The sequence below is a fragment of the Colletotrichum graminicola genome (genome assembly GCF_000149035.1).
Source record: "Colletotrichum graminicola M1.001 genomic scaffold supercont1.57, whole genome shotgun sequence".
Classification (NCBI taxonomy): Eukaryota; Fungi; Ascomycota; class Sordariomycetes; order Glomerellales; family Glomerellaceae; genus Colletotrichum; species Colletotrichum graminicola.
The window spans coordinates 215,876-233,672 of NW_007361061.1; the positions used below are offsets into that span (position 1 = coordinate 215,876).

General features: G+C 53.3%; 4 protein-coding genes across 4 annotated transcripts; 3 read left to right on the plus strand and 1 right to left on the minus strand.

Annotated features, from left to right (window-relative positions):
- Window positions 1-3,769: 3,769 nt before the first annotated feature.
- Window positions 3,770-4,925, plus strand: GLRG_10208 (WD domain-containing protein; the record flags this gene model as incomplete). Its single annotated transcript, XM_008100893.1, has 4 exons — window positions 3,770-3,791; window positions 3,864-3,885; window positions 3,952-4,447; window positions 4,509-4,925. 4 exons carry the CDS (start codon window positions 3,770-3,772, stop codon window positions 4,923-4,925), a joined length of 957 nt encoding a protein of 318 aa, XP_008099084.1.
- A 310-nt stretch (window positions 4,926-5,235) lies between these two features.
- On the minus strand, window positions 5,236-7,807 carry GLRG_10209 (uncharacterized protein; the record flags this gene model as incomplete). The annotated part of the gene is made up of 6 exons (XM_008100894.1): window positions 5,236-6,652; window positions 6,706-7,079; window positions 7,133-7,279; window positions 7,329-7,439; window positions 7,490-7,627; window positions 7,685-7,807. The coding sequence occupies 6 exons, from the start codon at window positions 7,805-7,807 to the stop codon at window positions 5,236-5,238; spliced, it is 2,310 nt and encodes a 769-aa protein (XP_008099085.1).
- Window positions 7,808-10,001: 2,194 nt separating this feature from the next.
- Window positions 10,002-11,429, plus strand: GLRG_10210 (uncharacterized protein; the record flags this gene model as incomplete). The annotated part of the gene is made up of 1 exon (XM_008100895.1): window positions 10,002-11,429. The coding sequence occupies one exon, from the start codon at window positions 10,002-10,004 to the stop codon at window positions 11,427-11,429; it is 1,428 nt and encodes a 475-aa protein (XP_008099086.1).
- A 763-nt stretch (window positions 11,430-12,192) lies between these two features.
- Window positions 12,193-14,234, plus strand: GLRG_10211 (SET domain-containing protein; the record flags this gene model as incomplete). Its single annotated transcript, XM_008100896.1, has 4 exons — window positions 12,193-12,459; window positions 12,518-12,706; window positions 13,016-13,903; window positions 14,121-14,234. The coding sequence occupies 4 exons, from the start codon at window positions 12,193-12,195 to the stop codon at window positions 14,232-14,234; spliced, it is 1,458 nt and encodes a 485-aa protein (XP_008099087.1).
- Between the last annotated feature and the right edge of the window lie 3,563 nt (window positions 14,235-17,797).

Here is a 17,797-nt window from a genome sequence, read left to right on the forward strand (position 1 = left end):
TACGGTTGGTCCCGGTTGGTTCTGCAGAGCGTCGCACTGTCAGGGGTGAACAGCGATATAAGGCGGAGAAAGCTGGGATACGTCCAACGCAGCTTAGACGGCTGCATCCAACAACACCGCCTTTTGCAATTTTGGACATTCCGATGTGCGCTCTGCATGGTTTTGCTCCTTCTATTGCAGTTTTTCCAAGGCCCTAAGGCGCCGGTGTAAGTCTGTGTGGCAGGATCGGCATGGGTATGCTGCAGGTAGCCGTACGCCGGTCGAGGTCGAGGGCTGATTGATGGAGCAGCTGGCAAACGAGGTACCGGACCAAAGTCCCGAGGGGGGTAAAGCCAGATTGAGACATATTTGCAGCCATTGTGTCAAAAGAACAATGAAGTCATCTGAAAGCAGCCAGAAATATCTTGAGATGCCGCCGACACGAGGAGCAAAGAGTGGAAAAGGGAGCTATGGATGAGGTCGGTGTAAAGCACGACATCGCAACACCGGGATGGGGGGCTGTTTCCTTCCACGGCATCGAAGCGATAACATGTACAGGATAAGACACGTACCAAGGGTGGCTGACGTCAATATCAGCATCAACCAGCTGGAAAATAGTCCCAGAGAACCGTCGGCTCATTTGCCCAAAGGGGATAAGCAGGATAAGGCGACATATGAAGTATCACCCACCTCTATTACCCTATTCGCTAGTCCGTGAGATGAAACGAGGCAGCCTCAACGGCGGCAGCCAGAGCAGTCACAAGACCTCGTCCAGAGTTATTTCCTGGTAATGTCCTGAATGTATTGAAAGCCCGGAATGATGATTGCCCGACCGGAGAACGGCGAGGGCGGTGAGGGAAGTCGAAGGCGGACATATCTTTTGCCCAAGTTCGTGGACCCTCGTTCGTGGACCCGCGTGCGTGGCTATCTTCCATGGTCTATGCAGCCGCACCTTGGTGTTGTTGGTCTGAGAAACTATATAAGGCGGATGAGTCCCTCCTCGACGAACCCTCCCTAGAGAACAACAAAACTAACGCCCTTTTCTTTGACAACCGGTTGCCTTCTGAGAAAAGGAGACTTTTATCAGACAGCCTTATTGACGTTTTTTCTCGATCTTACACGTCGCCACCATGGCTGCCGAAGACATCTGCGGATGCATCGAAGACATATACTCTGGCAGGTGGGACTTCAGAACCTGTAGTCACTGTTTAGGACATGAACGGTAGGGTCCACCGACCGTGGTGAAGTGTACCGCAATATTGACGAATACCGTGAAGGAACGCTTGTGACTTCTGTGGCTCTCAGGGCGTAGTCAGAGTTCCTTGCCCCCATGGGAAAGCGGGCGACAGCCGTTCGTTGGGCTCAAAGCCGCGAGCCGGGGGGGCGCGCAGAGACAGACGGGGGCCGAGGGATCCAACGGGCCCCCAAAACGGGGGCCCAAACAGAGGCGTTGCCGCTGGTTAGTCTTGGCCAACGCCAGTAGATCGTTGGCCCTGGAGTAGGGCGAAGTGATCCCAATGATGAAGCTTGTTTGTTTTGGCAGGGTCCTGTCGGCGACGACCTGCCTGGTCCTTATTCATCTGGGCATTGGTGTTGGGGATCAACTTATGACTTTAGTTAGGCGACGCGTGGAAAGGGCGTTCGTGGGAAATGTATTTGGGTAGTTTTAGTAGGATGATTTCTAGCAGAATCGCTGTAGAGTTGAGAATATAGTCTTACGAACAAACGAATGCCACTATTTCACTGTTTTCTGGGCCAGCTCAACAGTAATCGAGTCTAGAATCTCAGGAACTGCTTCGGAAACGCTAGCGTAGCTTCTGGTCGGACTTGCCAAAGCGGCGTGTTGAATACCGTGGTAGCATCCCGCCGCTGATCCAAAGGATCGGAAACACTAAGGCTGGCAAATATCTCTCGTGTGAGGAGTTCAGTCAAGACATTCTATTCCATCGAAATATGCTGCGAAGCAGGGTGTATCCTGGCTATGAATAGCCGGGATACGAACTGAGCTGCATTCACTGGAGCAAGACTCGAGCTTGGTTGGAAACAAGCGATGCCGACCCCGAACTAAGTCTAATTCAGCTCCGAGTGGGATGCCTCGATGGTGCCCGCGCACTCGGAGACACTAGGATTACGTCCGGGTGAGACAGGCTCGTTGTAGGACTTAAAGCCTCGTTTTGCAGATCTCCAAGAAGCCGCCGTATGTACTTGTGCACCAATGCCTAGTTGCACAATAGCAAATACTTTGGCCTGACCCTGAACGATATAGGTAGCTCCGTCTACAACACAATTACGTGCCCCTTGGGCACATGAACCACAGGTCTGCGGCTTGTTCCTTTGCATAAGTTCCTTGTAAGTAGTTACTTGGGTTAAAAGGCATGATCGAATTCCAAACCTGAATACTCCAGAGCTCAACGAGCCTTCTCTTAAACCTGTTTCTGATGTCATAACGTCCCAAACAAAATGCTTGTTCCAGAAGACCATGCAATATTCTAAGAGGGCCTCATAAGTCCGGCTATCTTCTATAGCGAAAGCTGTGATTGCCTGCTTTCGGAGACTTCTCTACTCTGCACCACCTCCTAGGTAGAGCCTCTGGGCAATACATCAATCATTGGGTGTGTAACAGATGGTCAAACCCCCGATGTAGGGAGGATGGGAAGGCGACATAGCTCACCGGAATTTCTCAAGAAGTACTCGTTTCTTCTTCCCCGTTGGGGAGGGGTGTGAGGCGGAAGCCACTCGACTTGCAGCCCTAAATTCTAGACCCGAGAAGTCAGTGACCCGAACTGTAGAGCGGCGGCGCATCTCTGAATCCGGCAAACCGAGATGTGTTCCCGAGCAGTTGGTGTGGGACAAGGAAAAGGGAGTATGATGCCCCCTGAAGAAACGAAAACGTCAACCACGGGATAATTGTTGCAAGCCTGAGTCATCAAGGACTCGTACAACATACTCGTTGGCAAGAGAATCACCAGTGATGTGTGTATTTTACCACAAATTTGGCATATCTCTGATGTACCAACGGGATCTCCAAAGCTTGGCGCAAAAAGGCTGTCGTTCTGCTGGCTGGGTCCTGCACCCAAGATCCCCGACGGAATCCTGAGAAACCATGAGACTCGATGCCTCTGCTAGCAGGAACGATGCATCGAATGACATGTCTATACGTGCTTGGCTGACCAAATAAAAAAACATAAGAGATACAATTCGACAACCATAATGGTGTCGAATGAGCACAGTCAAGTTCGCGAGCATGTTCTGATTGGGTTTGAATCGAGGGACACGGCGCTTCCAGTTACACCACTTCAGTTATAGTGGGGGGCCGATATGCGACTACTGCTTGTCAGAGCCGAAAGTGGACTGCGGGACGAAGTAAATCCATTATAATTCCCTAGAACCAGAGAGAAACCCGGCGTCGTTGTATATCGAGAGACGGGGAAGATATGCTTGGCGATTTGTTGTTGGAGTCCACGGTTTACCACAGATAGGATATGAGCGGTACGTATCTAACCTGTCGGCACAAGTTAGGAAGTCAGCAAATAAGATGCCGAAGTTCTTCCGGCCAGGCACACAGATGACCCAGGTACCCCAGGACCTCTAGTGGGGCTATTTCTTAGGAACCGAAGCTCCAAGAAATCCAACCGACCGCATCGTGGAGGGGCTGCATCTTGATGACCTCTCGCGCGCAACATATCTACCTATATACATATGGGCGCATATCCCCCAACGCCACAACCGACATACCATTGTTCACCATAACATGCGATAACCGAAGCAAAAAGGCTTTAACACAGTAACCATGTCTGTGATTCTTTGCACAGGTAGGTGGCCTTCCATATCCACGTCCTTTTTTGAGACAAAAGGTATTGCGACCGACCGCTGATATTTTGTAGCGGGCTACGATCACACGATCAGGTAGATCAAGACCATAAACACCGAAAATAATAATGCAGCCTTGGCCAACTGACAGTTCAACCTTAGGTTCTGGGAGGCTCTCTCCGGCATTTGCTCTCGCACAATCCAACACCCCGATTCTCAGGTGAACCGCCTCTGTATCTCCCCCGACAAGCGCTTTCTCGCTGCCGCAGGCCACCATACGGTCAAGCTCTATGACATCAAGTCGACGAACCCGAATCCGTTGCTGACATTCGAGGGTCACACGGGAAACATTACTGGCGTTGCCTTCCACTGTGAGGGCAAGTGGATGGTCACCAGCTCTGAGGATGGCACAGTCAAGATCTGGGAGACGCGCAGCGGCCAGGTTCAGCGCAGCTACAACCACGGCTGCCCCGCCAACGATGTCGTGATCCATCCAAACCAGGGTGAGATCATAAGCTGCGACCGCCAGGGCAGCGTCCGCGTCTGGGACCTAGCCGAGAACAACTGCTCTCACCAGCTGATCCCTGAGGAAGATGTCTCTGTCTCGAGCGTCACTGTCGCCAGCGATGGTTCGCTGCTGTGCGCCGCGAACAATGGCGTAAGCATGCCCCGTCGTTAAGATCACGACCCACACGGCATTCGGACTGACAGGGTACTAGGGAAACGTTTTCGTGTGGCAGCTGCTGCAAGCTTACGATCGAACACAGCTCCTTCCTGTGACTCACTTCAACGCGCACAAAGAGTACATCACGCGCATTCTACTTTCGCCTGACGTCAAAAAGCTCGCAACCTGCAGCGCCGACCACACCGCCCGCATCTGGGAGGTAAAGGACCTTGAGCCTGCCGCCGACCAGGAGCCCAAGCCCTTCCCACTCGAGGCGACACTCACAGGCCACCAGCGCTGGGTGTGGGACTGCGCGTTCAGCGCCGATTCGGCTTACCTAGTGACGGCCTGCTCTGACCACTATGCCCGGCTCTGGGAACTCCACAGCCAGCAGATCATCCGCCAGTACAACGGCCACCACCGAGGTGCGGTCTGCGTCGCCCTCAACGACTACTCGGAGTCTACTAGGTAACGACTATGGGTTGACGCTTGGGGTGGCATTCGTGTTTATCAATTTCCTTGGTTCACAACAAAACCCTGTTGTGCGTGTAACATTTTCATCAGTTTGGGCAATGGGAGGACTTGGGTTGGCGGGGCGTCCGGGAAAGTCGTTTGTAGCGCATTTACAGTTGGGCTGCAGCCGTCTGCATTGCATATTCTTCTCAATTGACAGGCGTACCTACATGGAAATTACGTACAAAGTTGATGGTATCCCGCTATGGGTATGGTGATCCCGCGCCCAACGCCGTAAATGCTGCAAACTCGCTCCCTGCACGTGGACTTTACCAGCCATCTCCCCAACCGTCGTCGTCATCGTCCGTATCCTTGGGCTTCATATCTATTTTCTTTGCTACTACGGGTTTGGTTGCTGGCTTGGACGCCAGGGGCTTCTTTGCCGCCGCCGTTGAGGACTTGGCCAGCCCCTTGGGCAGAGGCTTGCTGGATCCGCTCTTCTTCTGCGACTGTGCGGCTAACCAGCCGGCGAAATCAGGCTCAGCGCCATCATCGAACGGCGTCACACTGGCGGTCGTTTCCTTCTTCGCCGCAGAGGACTTTGTGCTGTCGGCCGGCTCTCCCCACGCATCGTCGTCTGCCAAATCGCCCCAGGCATCGCCCGCGTCGTCCGCAGGTTCTGGGTTGAAGGCGTCCGCCACGACCGAGGAAGGTGTCCGCGATATTGGCGGCGGGGATGTGACGGCCTGCCGATGTAAAGCAGAGGCCGAGGACGTAGTAGGCCTTTTCGCGTCTGGGCCCGGCGAGGGAGTTGGCTTGGGGGAGGCGGCACCTGGGCCGTTGGATGTCTGCATATCCCCCGCCGCTGTCGAAACCTTGTTTGTGAAGGAGGAGATGGCCCAACCGGCCCAAGACGACGCTGAAGCCTCGTTGGGCTGCGGCGTACTCATACGGGGTCCACCAGCTCCTTCGGCACCCTGGGGAGGCAGGGCCGAGTCTGGCATGCTGGCCGCTGCCTTTTTGACTTTCTGCACATACACATCCATGGTCTTACTGGCCTGGTCGCGGATCATCTTTTCCTTGTCTATGAGCAACGGGCACAGCGCCGGCATGATCCTGAGAGCGGCGTCTTCATCAGAGAAACAATCCCCGGTAACGCCGAGAGCCATCAGTGATGCATTGCGGGCATGCACGAAGGGATCTCGGAGGGACCTAGTAAAGGCGGCGATGAGAACCTTGCTTCTCGAAGACGCGCCAAGGTTCTTGGCGATCTTTCCAAGGCAAATTGTTGTGTTTGTCCGGATACCTGGCTGCTCGTCATTCGCCGTCTTTGCTAGATATTTGAGCAACTCCCCGTTGATTGTCCGGTCAGACAGCTTCGAGATGATGACGAGAACCGACTTGAGTGTCTGCTCTCGGACTACCGGGGCGACGTCTGTGAAACCAGTGACTAGTTGCGGGAAAATCTTGTCGTTGACAACTTTCTGCGTGAGCCGGTCTATCATCAAGGGCAAGCTGTCCAGGAGACAGACGCGGATGGCTCGATCGGGGTTAGAGAAAAGCCGAATGACTACCGGCGTGATCTTCGAATCAAAGTCTTCGTTAGGCAGCTTGGCTGCGATCTTCATAACAACGCTGAATGCCTTAGGTCCTCCGCCCCCGAACTCGACCGATTTGATTAGTTCCGGAAGAACCTTCATTTTGAAGAAATCCTCGGGGAAATCGTCAGTCAGCTGGTCAAGGTCACTGTCTGGGTCAGATGGTGTTCCTTATAGTGTTTTGTAGACCGAACAACTTACTCAAGGAACTGCTCCCTCTCGGCCTCGGTCTTGACACCCAGGTTTTCGATTCCCTCCGTCAGCTTGATAAGTGGGCTATCGAAAAAGGATCCGCTGCGCTGGCCTTGCTCCAGGAAATGGCCAACACTGACACGCGACTTGGGATTTGGGTTGACCAGACGCTTGTAGCTTTGCTGCATTGTCGGAGGGATGTTCTTCGTCTGGCCAGCCTGATCGGAGCCCATGAAGTTGCCATTGAAAACCTCAAATATCAAGCAGCCGAAGCCGAATGAGTCCACAGCGGAATGCGGGCTCTTCTTGATCGCATCCCAGCCCCCACGCGCAAGCTCCGGCGGCGCATATCGTCCCGAGTCTGGAACTAAACTACCGTATGTCTGCAGCCCAAGATTAATAAAGGTTGCGCGAAGAAGAAAACGAATCCACGCACGTATATTACTGCCTCGTCATCCTTGACGTTGCTCAGCACCTCAAAGCCACTCATTTTCCACTCCCCACTCTCGGACGTGTACACAGAGCCGACTCTGAGGTTGCCATGTATTGATGAAGCTTCGTCGTTGATAAACTTGATTGTCCGCTGCAAGGCTGTCAGTGCCTATGTTTACTTCGCATTCGTTTCGACATACTGCAACACTACTCAAACCCCACTTGATTGTCTCTGGTGTAAGGCTTTTCCTCTTCACATGCCATCGCAGCGGCACAACTCGTTCGGTCGCAATGTATATGTATGTATCGGTCTGCAAAACTGTATCAGATTATGCCTTGCCTGATCATGCACCATAAATACCTCCACCGTATCCAACACCTTGATAACGCCTGGGTGGCGTAGTGTTCTCAGCTTGCGCAAAGCGTTCTTGGCCAGGGGTAGCCGAGACTTGTTGGCAGTAGCGTCGAAGGAAAATATGCTACAGTTGGATCCATCTTCCTGTTTAAGTTGTCAGGTTTCGGAAGTTCGGCTGCCTCGTGCAGTGGCTAGACATACTCGCTTGGTGCCGTTATTAAGCGTCCAGATGGACTCGTCGATGTCCACCTTGTCACCGAAGCTGTAAGGGAACGGCGGCCCTTGGGCAATGGCAGATGCAACTGCCGACTTGAGGAAGTTCATGTCGTTCGTCCAGATCCAGAAAAGCTTGAGCAGCCAAAGATTCAGTCAAGCAAGAAGACCAATAGAGCTGTTGAGAGGACGTGGAGAGGCTGCGACGTTGCAACACGCGCTGCTGGAGCTGGGCAGGGAGCTTCAGGCAATTTGGCGACAGGATACTCCGTAGTGGACCGTCGCCGCTGAACAGGGGCACTAGGCGTAGCTTTCCTCTGGCCCAAAAGACCCCCGCGCTAGGCTTGTTTGGATGGATGGAGGGGTGATACGGACTGCAGATGATCCGTGGCCGACGCCTAATGTGGGCCCGAATGGTGAAATGACGGCCCCGCGGCCAGTAGCGAAGCTGTCTAGGCAAGGATTACCGCCCCAAGGTCCTCCCAGTGGGCTCATGCAACCCGGCTTTCATCAACTTCCACTGAACGTAACGCGAGGCCAAAGCCTCAACACCCACTTTCGCGACTCGTATGAACATTCAAGTCGCGTTCTACGTATGCGCCCTTACGATAGGAGAAAATCCTCTTACATCCCTTACGTCGCTACCATACAGGATTTTGAAATCGTTTCAGAAACCCAAGGGCCTCTCCCCTTCGGATCCATGCGAAAGTTGTTTGTCAATAGCTGTGAAGCGAAGGGTGCGAAGCCGCGAAATCGAGCGTGGGGGAAGGGCAGCTCTCAACCAGTAAGTGGGCACAAAGTCCCGTTTTCTCTCTTTCACCTAGGGAATCTCAATCCCAACGCGCAGTGATGACTATTGGTAAAAGGTCCGATCGAAAAGGATTCTTCTGGGGTTGTTGCCTCGTCTTATTCCTCATATATGACTTCGTTCTTCATGAACAAGCCACGCCCTCGTCTCTGCAACGCCTTCGCCAAGCGAAGAGTCGCGCGCTTAGTGAAGCTGTTTAGTATTGCAGCCTCGCACACGACTGAGAAACAACATAAACATGCCTAGATTTGGAGTCCTGCTTCTAGTTACCTCGACGAAGTGGGGCCAAAGGCTGTGGCACACATGACAGAAAAGGGCAAGACAAAGCAATAAAACCGTTGTGATCCCCAAAATGAAGACTAAAAAAAGACTGAAAAGACCTGAGCGCATGCTTCATCTTCAAACTTTGATCCATTTGGATTATTCAGGCCACGTCTTTGATAACAATCTGCTAACTGTCGCCCACCAGGCATCTTGTCTCACCACTTCGTCTTCGACTTTCAAACGATGAAGTTCAACATATTTGGCGCTCTTTGTACCTCTTTCTTCGGCAGTAGAGTGACTTATTCACAGGAGAGTAGTGCACCAGAAGCGTCATAACCCACAGCATTTTGGCGGTGTTCTTGACCTTTGGCCGCTGGACGGTCCTATCACAAGCCACCCAGTCTGGATGAACTTGTTTTGGAGCTGTTCAGACAACGCACTTCACCCTGTTCGAGCTGAGGGACTCTCCCTGGCTACAGGACCTCTGTGGTTCTAGGAGGGTAACAGTAGCCTTGTCTCCCTCCAAGGGCCGGTCATTCAAAGTCCATTGAAGCTGAAATCACCTCGTCAATTGAAGAAGACTAGTGCTTCTCCTATGAGGGGCTTTCTAGCGAGGAAATGGAGTCGTTTCGTCAATTTTCAGATAATTGCATTGAGGAGGGGTGCACATCTGTTGCACTAAACTCAAAATATTGTCTTTCTCACGGGAAGAAACTGCGTCTCGGAAATAGAGATAACCAAGCCCATGCTTTCAAAGCTATCGGCGACTCTTCTAGGTCTCGACCTGGTTCTGGATTTGGCAAGCCCGCCGTGAGGCAAGACTCACCTCAGCACTTGGCGCAGACACAAACAGAAGAACAGTCAAAAAGCGGATACTCTCGTCAATGGCGGAGGAACTCACGGGACGAGTCTGGTCTGGCTTCGTCTACAAGCTCTCTGACAACAGGCAGAAAGTCCAATCTTCTGCCAGATCTTGCCACAAGATTTGCCACAACAGCTAGAAATGCGACTTATTCGTCAGCTTCTTCCAAAAGACAGACAATATTGACTGGTTCGGATTCCCGCAACAATCCTACGGGCACGCACACCAGTGGTTCTGGCCTACCAACTACCCAACAACAACATCCTGCCTCGGGGGCCTTCAACCCCTTTCAGTCCTTTATCACCGCAGCCCATACACCGTCCCCAAACACCACCATCAAACGGTTGGTCAATATTTACCCAAACAACGACATGTCTACGGACTATGGGGCTGTCGCCGAAAAGCGAAGCCAGCGAAGGGCTCCAGAGGGTGACGCCACGTTGGAGACCAGTTCGTCGAACATCAACCCAGCTACCAAAACTCTTCGAGTACCCCGGTCCTCCATGACAAGACCTACTGAGACCGGTACGCCTCTTGCCGGCAGCCGTGACGGTCAACGGGCTTCCAAGGATCGCATGTGCGAATCCATCGCAAAAGATTCCATCACAGCCTCCATTCCATCCTCCCGGAGCAGGAGCTTTGATTCGTTGCCCTATGTCAGGACAAACCGACTGCCGCCGATGCAGTTGAAGACTGCCCCGTCAGCTTTACGGTCAGCTTCGGCCAGCAAGCGGAAGAGGGGCAGCAGTGCCGAGTCATCATCCGGGCTTAGTTCGTCAGATGAGATCGGTGGAAGTGAAAAGGGGGCGCTTCCGCGCATGCTTGAGAGCAATACCATCTACGGCGAGGCTCGGACGACTGCAGAAGCTCCTACGACCTCTCAAAGATCTCTTGGAGTCTCCAACATATACTCCGAAGTGTCACAAACCCAAAGCCGACGGAACCGGCCTAGTATGCTTCGCACACGAGTAGCGCACAGTCCCATTGTCTTGAGCTCTTCCGGTTACGACGTAGACGGTAACGAAGATGGTGCGTATAACATTGGGAGTACATCGCAGGTGACTCCTCTCAATAGGCAAAGCCACCGCACTATCATACCCGCCGATAGAGCATACCTCAAGAATGCAAATCTACCATCAATCACTGGTGGGGTCGACCACCAAAAGATGGCGCCTGACCAACAGCGAGGGAAGACGAACTGCGAAGAGCGCCGACTCCAGTTGTGCGCAACCTTCAACTCCGCCAAGTTCGACGCAATGATATATGGACAGGCCGAAGCTACAAGCCCTCCTGAGGGGGTCTTTGTACCGGTAGCCCCGAGCAACATGTTGACAAACGTCCAATTCTCTGGAGAAAGCCGCGAGCAACTCTACATGAGGCTCGATCCTCGTATCCATTGGCCGCACAATCGCTCTGATCATTGGTACAGAGCCAAGATGGAAGAAATCAAGTCCCGCGGTGGACGTAAGGCCAACTTTGGCAGAGCAGCCCAACGCATGAGGCAGCAGAGATTGGAGACGGAGCGACTCGATAAGGAAGAAAAACGTGCCGCCGAACAGGGCTTGCCAGTTCTACATAATAAGCCACCTCAACCATGGTCGCACCACAGACCCATGGATTTTGGAGACGTTCCTGAGGAGGAGCTGCCGGCGTATGTCCGCAAGAATCCGGAATGGTTGCAGGCAACGGCGTGGATGCGAGAAAATCGCGAGAAGAACCTGCACAGGAATAAGGAAGCGGCCGCACTTCGTGCCGCCTGTCTGCCCTGTGATCATCTCTTCCCTCGGAGCGGTCGTTGAACCACAACTAGACGCCGAGGGTCTGAATTTGCTGCGGCTCAATGGCTGTGGGCAAGGAGGCACGCTGCCGCCATATTGAGCATATTATGAGCTACGAGAGACGAGAAAAGGGAGTCAAGTCACTTAGCACGGGGTTTGAGCTTGCTTTTGATCTCCTTATTTTATTATTCCCCAGCGATGATACCTGGGCCTCGCCGCGGTGGCCTGGCCTACATACATGATATTGAGTGCACACACGGGATAGAGGGAATTGTTTAGTTTAGTGGCTTCTCAAAAACAACCACTCGTTTACCGGCGGCAAACCTGGTTGCTAGTCATAGAAGTTTTAGATATTCAATATTGTCGTCATCTCCAACACACTACGGCTTGCGAATGCTTGAACCCATAACCTGAGTGGTTGGGATACCCACAACGCAGGTCCTTGTGGAAGAAGCTCACATGGGCGCAAAGGAGAGTATAGCTCAATTATGCTTCTTAGTTAGAATTGAACAGCGGATTTTTTAGGGTGGTTTTTTTTTTGGTGGCAAAATAGCATGGAGGAATCTAGAAATCTGTGACAAACGGTATCCTTGAAGCCCAGCAGGTGACGCACTTTCCTGGTCGTTTGCTGACAGGCACTAATATTGAGTGATCCACCAGCTTGGCCCGCAGCGCTATCGAACGACCGCCAACCCAACAAGCCACTCCGCCAACGAAAAGTTGTCGACCCAGACAATTGAACCCAACTGTTAGTTATCTCAAAAACGCCGGAAACCTCCTCATTATGGCCGCCTCTCAGCTTCCCCTCGATACTCTATCCACTTGGGCCATGTTCAACGATGTAGACCTTGTCGACGTCGAGGCGCGCGAGATCCCCGGCTGCGGTCTCGGATTGGTCTCGAACAAGGACCTCAGCCGCGAGGAGGAGACGTTGGACATACCGACTCTGCTGAGGATTCCCCATGAGCTGATCCTATCTGCAGAGGCTGTCGAAAACTACGCCAAGGTCGACAAGAACTTTCGTCAACTGCTAAATGTCGCTGGACATAAGGTAGATGTGGCCCTTCGCTCCAGCTTTTGATCGCCTCCGGCACTGACCTATGGCAAAGTCGACCCGGCATGACATCTGCATTTTTCTGCTTACACAGCAAATCCTCGCTGACCAGCCGGAGACGTCCTTGCATGGCGGTGTGCCGACGCCTTGGACCGAGTACATCAAATATCTACCACCGCAGGTGCCTGTCACGACACTTTGGACCGTGCGAGAGCGGCAAATGCTGAACGGAACATCGCTTGAAGTAAGTCTCTCCTCTCCATGATTCTCTTCGGAAGACGAGCATAGCCTCTCCTAGAAGCGCTACCGCGACGCCGATCGGTCAGTCGGGTGCGCTCATTCAAATCGCAAACCTCTACGCAATGGCACTTTACATCACATCACAAATTCCCTGTTAATGGAGGGTGCCCAACGCACCCGCCCATTAGCGCGCTTAATTTCCAATTAAAGGAATTTTGATCCATCAGCCAAGGAGTTTGCGGCTGAAGGGAGGCGACCCGGCGTGCCAAAGGCAGCGGTTCCCGTACAAGGGTCAATTTCTGATAGACAATAGTCGGCCACGGCTGCTAAGATCGTTGCACTTTCCGACGAGTTCGACGAGCTCCGCGAGGTGTCTTCCTCGCTGCCCTTATGGAACGAACTGTTTTGGGAAAGCGGCAAGGTCTCACTCATCGACTGGGTTCGGGTCGATGCATGGTTCCGCTCCCGATGTCTGGAGCTTCCCAAATCGGGCGAGGCCATGGTTCCGGTACTGGACTTGGCAAACCACTCATCCAAGGCCAATGCATATTATGAACAAAACAGCAAGGACGAGGTGGTTCTGCTCCTGCGGCCTGGCTGCAGGGTCTCATCCGGGGAAGAGATGACAATCTCGTATGGGGATGCAAAATCCGGAGCCGAGATGCTATTCAGCTACGGGTTCATCGACCCCGCGTCAGCTGCGGACCGTATCACGCTACCATTAACACCTCTCGAAGACGACCCGCTGGGTAAGGCGAAACTGCACATCTTCGAGGGCCCCCCGACTGTGGAGTTTGTCCGGACGAATCACTCCGTTAGTTGGGAAAGTCCCTTTGCCTATTTAATGTGCCTCAACGAAGAAGACGGCCTGTCGTTTCGTATTCTGCAGGATACCGGAGGATCACGGGAGCTGAAGCTGTTCTGGCAAGAAGAGGATGTAACAACGACGACAGCGGGTTTCGGTCAACACATTGGCGATCATCCTCTTGCTCAAATCTTTCGTCTTCGGGTAGTAACCGTCTTGCAGGATCTAGTGACCAACCAGTTGGAACGGTTGGCTACGGGCATGCCACTGGAGGACTTGGACGAGTCACTGAACGAAGGGGGTCTCGTTTGCGGGGCGTGCATCAACGCAGCTGCCATGCTGAGGGAGCAAGAGACTAGGTTGCTGGAAGCTGCAGTGAAGGCTCTCGAAGACCAAGTAAGTTTATTCTTGTCCATTGGCTTGTCTCTGCCAGTTTCAGGGTTGCAGTTAAATCTCACGATTGTCTGCTCGTTTCCTTTTTCAACCGCTTTGCTGCTCGAGGTCCCTGCCTTCTTTCTGGATCCCTTCTTCGTCCTTGTCCCAAGTGGCTGCCTATTTCCCCGCACATAGTACCAAGGCTAACAAGGATGGGCGATGTGGCCCAACCTTGCAGAAAACACAACTTCTTGCAGACGAAAGCGTGGTGGCTTATCTCGGATCGATGGAAGATACCCAAAACGATTTAGCCGAAGGCGAGGTATCCAATGACGAGGAAGACTTCAGTTAGAGAGGGAAGGTCAATAAAAGCCATACACATACAGCCGGGTCGATTCATTCAGCTCACTTTGACGCGGAGGTCTAGGCATATTTCTTGACTCACCTCCACAGAGTTTGCCGTTATGAAGTATAATGGTTGAGACTAGCGAAGGTCACATCACGGAGCTACACTTGCGCCCTTACTCTGGATCATTAAAAGCTTGCAAAACTTTTCTAGTCAGGTTGTTGTGCCCCTCCGGCATGTTTTCAGCTTGCAGTGTCTTTCCCGTGGGGAAAGTGAAATACGGATGAGCGAGGCCAGCGACAAATCTTTGGTTGTCCCGCGTGTGACGTTGAATATATGTGGATATATCTTCGCAGTCACCGTTTATCGACAGTGAATGGCTTTGAGTGAGTCTGCCTTGTTTCGACCCCCTCATCGGAATGCTCTTGGCCAGGAGCCATACGTCTCAATAGGGCTCAGACATGTTCTCGGTGGTCGGAAGCCTCGTGGCCGTACCTACATGCAAAGGAGATCGACATAGCTTGGCCGCCTTAGGAACGGAACTTTGATTTAAAATTGAAGTGTCGATCGATACGCAGGAGAAAGACATCTGCGGTAGAATGGTAACATTTCGGGCCGAACTGGGGTTCTGCGAGAGTAATAATCAACAGCTACAGCCTGTTTTCAGTCAAGGACCGGCGGGGGATGGCATGCCGAGTAGCGGGCGATCCGCGCTGTGCGGTACACCAACCCCCCCGGACCCTGCTAAAGGAAGGAGAGCAGATGACAAGAGCAGGACGAGCCGGAAGGCGTCGTACAAAGAAGGGAGAGGACCTCGCCCTGTCCTTGCATGGAGAAAGCAGTCTCGACGAATCGTGGCGGGCAAATTCGCATGGCAACCAAGGCCTCAACACGATAGCTTGTCGTCCCTAATGGTTCCGAGCCTGCATCTCAACGGAGGCGTGTTGGAAAGGACACATACCCCGCGCGTCCGGAGGGAGAAGCTGCAGGATGCGTATCCGCCCTCAAACCTGCGTCTGTGGATCGCCAACAGTGGAGACTGGGGACAAGGGTTGCGGGAGAGGAGGACGTCGTCTTTTCATCGGCCAAGCGATTTTGGGTCGGCGTAAGCGAATATGGGTTGTGCCACCCCCCGGGCCCCAGCCAATACTTGAAACCATGTGTCTTCGGACGGGGGTAATTTATGTGCGTGGTTTCCAGCTTTTTATTGCTGTGCCCACGTCGCGAAGCTTCTGGCACGGCAGGAACACTTATTCCATCTGATTCGGAAAAAGCAGAGAAAAGGCCTCTTTTGACTTTTGAAAGGCACCCATCTCCCGGGATGGGATAGTTCAAGTTGGCGAGACAAGTCCGTTCTCCAAAAGGAACCGGACGAGCGAGACAGAAAGAGTTTCGACGCCAGCGGAGAGCACACCCGCACGACAAGAACCCGGAGTGTTGACCTTACCGTTCAGCCGAAGCTGGTTGGTTCGAAGGGGAAGGGCGGAGAAGGGAGGTTATGAGCAAGAACTTGCGCTGCACAGAAACCTAGCTTCGTGTTCCCGACCACCTTTACCAGACAGCATAGGTGTTGTGGGTTGTGGTATGGCTGCTCTTCGACAGATGCCGGTTTTAAAGGTCTTTCCTCATTGCATCAGCAAGGCGTCACCGGGTCAGAATAGTATGAGCTCTTGTTGAGCGATCTCGCGCATCCTGAAAGTTTGACGGGCTGCCCTCGCCCTCAGTGAGCGGCTAGATTCTGAGTGGGTAGACCGTCACCAACAGCATTACACCGCTTGCTAACCTGGGTTGGATCCTTGGAGTGCAAGTCTCAGGTCTATTGGACGAGGGTATCCGTAGAACGTGGCCACTGAGGAGTCGAGGGCTTGGGAGAGGTACCTAGGTAATCCAAGCGGGCATTCTCGGTGGAGAAAGGCGCTGAAGAGAAACCCGGGGATGGGATTGCGTGGGCCAAGCAGCTTGGTCAGACGACGACGACGATTGGCCACCAGTGACAAAGCAGCGATCCTTGACCGATCCGACATCTCACCAAATGGGGCCCCGGCACTAGTGTAACGGTACGAAGCTCTTATCCCATGCCGGTCCCCCCTGCCCCGGATTTTCCCCAGTTCTATCAATGCATTGCTTAGGGCTCCCTTTTCCCCATGTCCCATTGCTCCAGTTTGCAGTTCCTGTTCTTGCCGAAACATGGTTTAGACTTGCAGGTCTGTCGCTTCACAGTTTTTACTTTTCTGCCCACGAGGTGTGCCATGTCATGCATGTAAATGTAAACTACTTTCCTTGGCCGGTGAAAACCTGGGGAAAACGGGGGTGGTCGGAAGGATGGGCTCGGACTACAAGGGGGGGCGGTGCTTGTGCTGGCAGGGCTTCATCATATTGACGGCGCCGCGACAACAGCCAACGGAAATGCCAGTCTCCCGGGGGGTGGGGCCATTTTGAAGGGCCTAGAGCCTCCTGTCGAAGCACGATGCATGGAGAGAAACTTTGAAAAAGCAGTCTTGGATGAACCGGAGAGCTTGTACTTGGTAGAGGAGGGTCAGGATTCACATACGAACCCCCTCTTCCGGGGTCGAGTGGTGTCATGGCTGCATTTGCTGGACGGCTTCCTAGGATTTGAGCTGGGCTGCATCATTTGGGAGGGACGGCACCGGCGGGCTGGAAAGGCCATGTTGGGGCCTGCATCGAGAAGATACCCTATGACACGCGGTTTCTAGTCTGGTGTTTTGGAGTAAATGCCGGCTGGACAAGAGGCGGCGAGGCACGTCGACAGACAATAACATGATGGTGGGAGTGGTGTGTGGTGTGCTTCTGCACTGCTTCTGGTGCGTGTAGCGCAAATGTATCCGTACTTGTATTATACTACCTATCCGCGGACTAGTATCATTCATATCCGTACACTGCCGGGAATTGAGGGTGGAGCCCAGCAGTATATCTGCCTAGGTGCCCATACATGTCACTGTACACACCTACCTACTACCTAGGTACCTTCCAGCCTCAGTAACAATTGCCGGGCGACAATTGGCTCCCCTCACTTCCACTAGCGTTCTTCTGCTGCCCACCCCAACGTTCTCCCAACGTTTAGAATTCGCGTCGCTCGGCAGACCCCAGGCAGCGCAGCTCTTCCCCCACATTTCCCCTTCCTTGGCCTCCCCGCCCGCGGTGGAGGGCGGGCGTTCTTTCTGTGAGAGAGTGCGTGCGAGTTCATAGTTGCAGCGCAGCGAGCAAAAAGCAACGAGCAGAGAGCGAGTGCTGGAGCCGGGAGCTGTGCCAGTGTCAGTCTCGGCTCTGGTTCCGGTTCCGGTCCGGTTCCGCTCCATCCCGATGGACATACCTAGAGCAATAACTCCCAGTATGGCTTTAATAGTGCAGCTGACTCTTCTACTGTGGCAGATGCAGGCATTCGCCATCCTCGTTTCCCCGAGGGAATCAGTCGCTGTCTCCTAACTCCCCAGACACGCCCCCCATACACCCCGGTCCCGCCCTCCCGTTCACGGGTCTTTCTGCTCCAGACCCTCACCCCACAACATTGCAGGCAGATAGGCCTTAGTGTGCTGTCCAGTGTCCGTGGC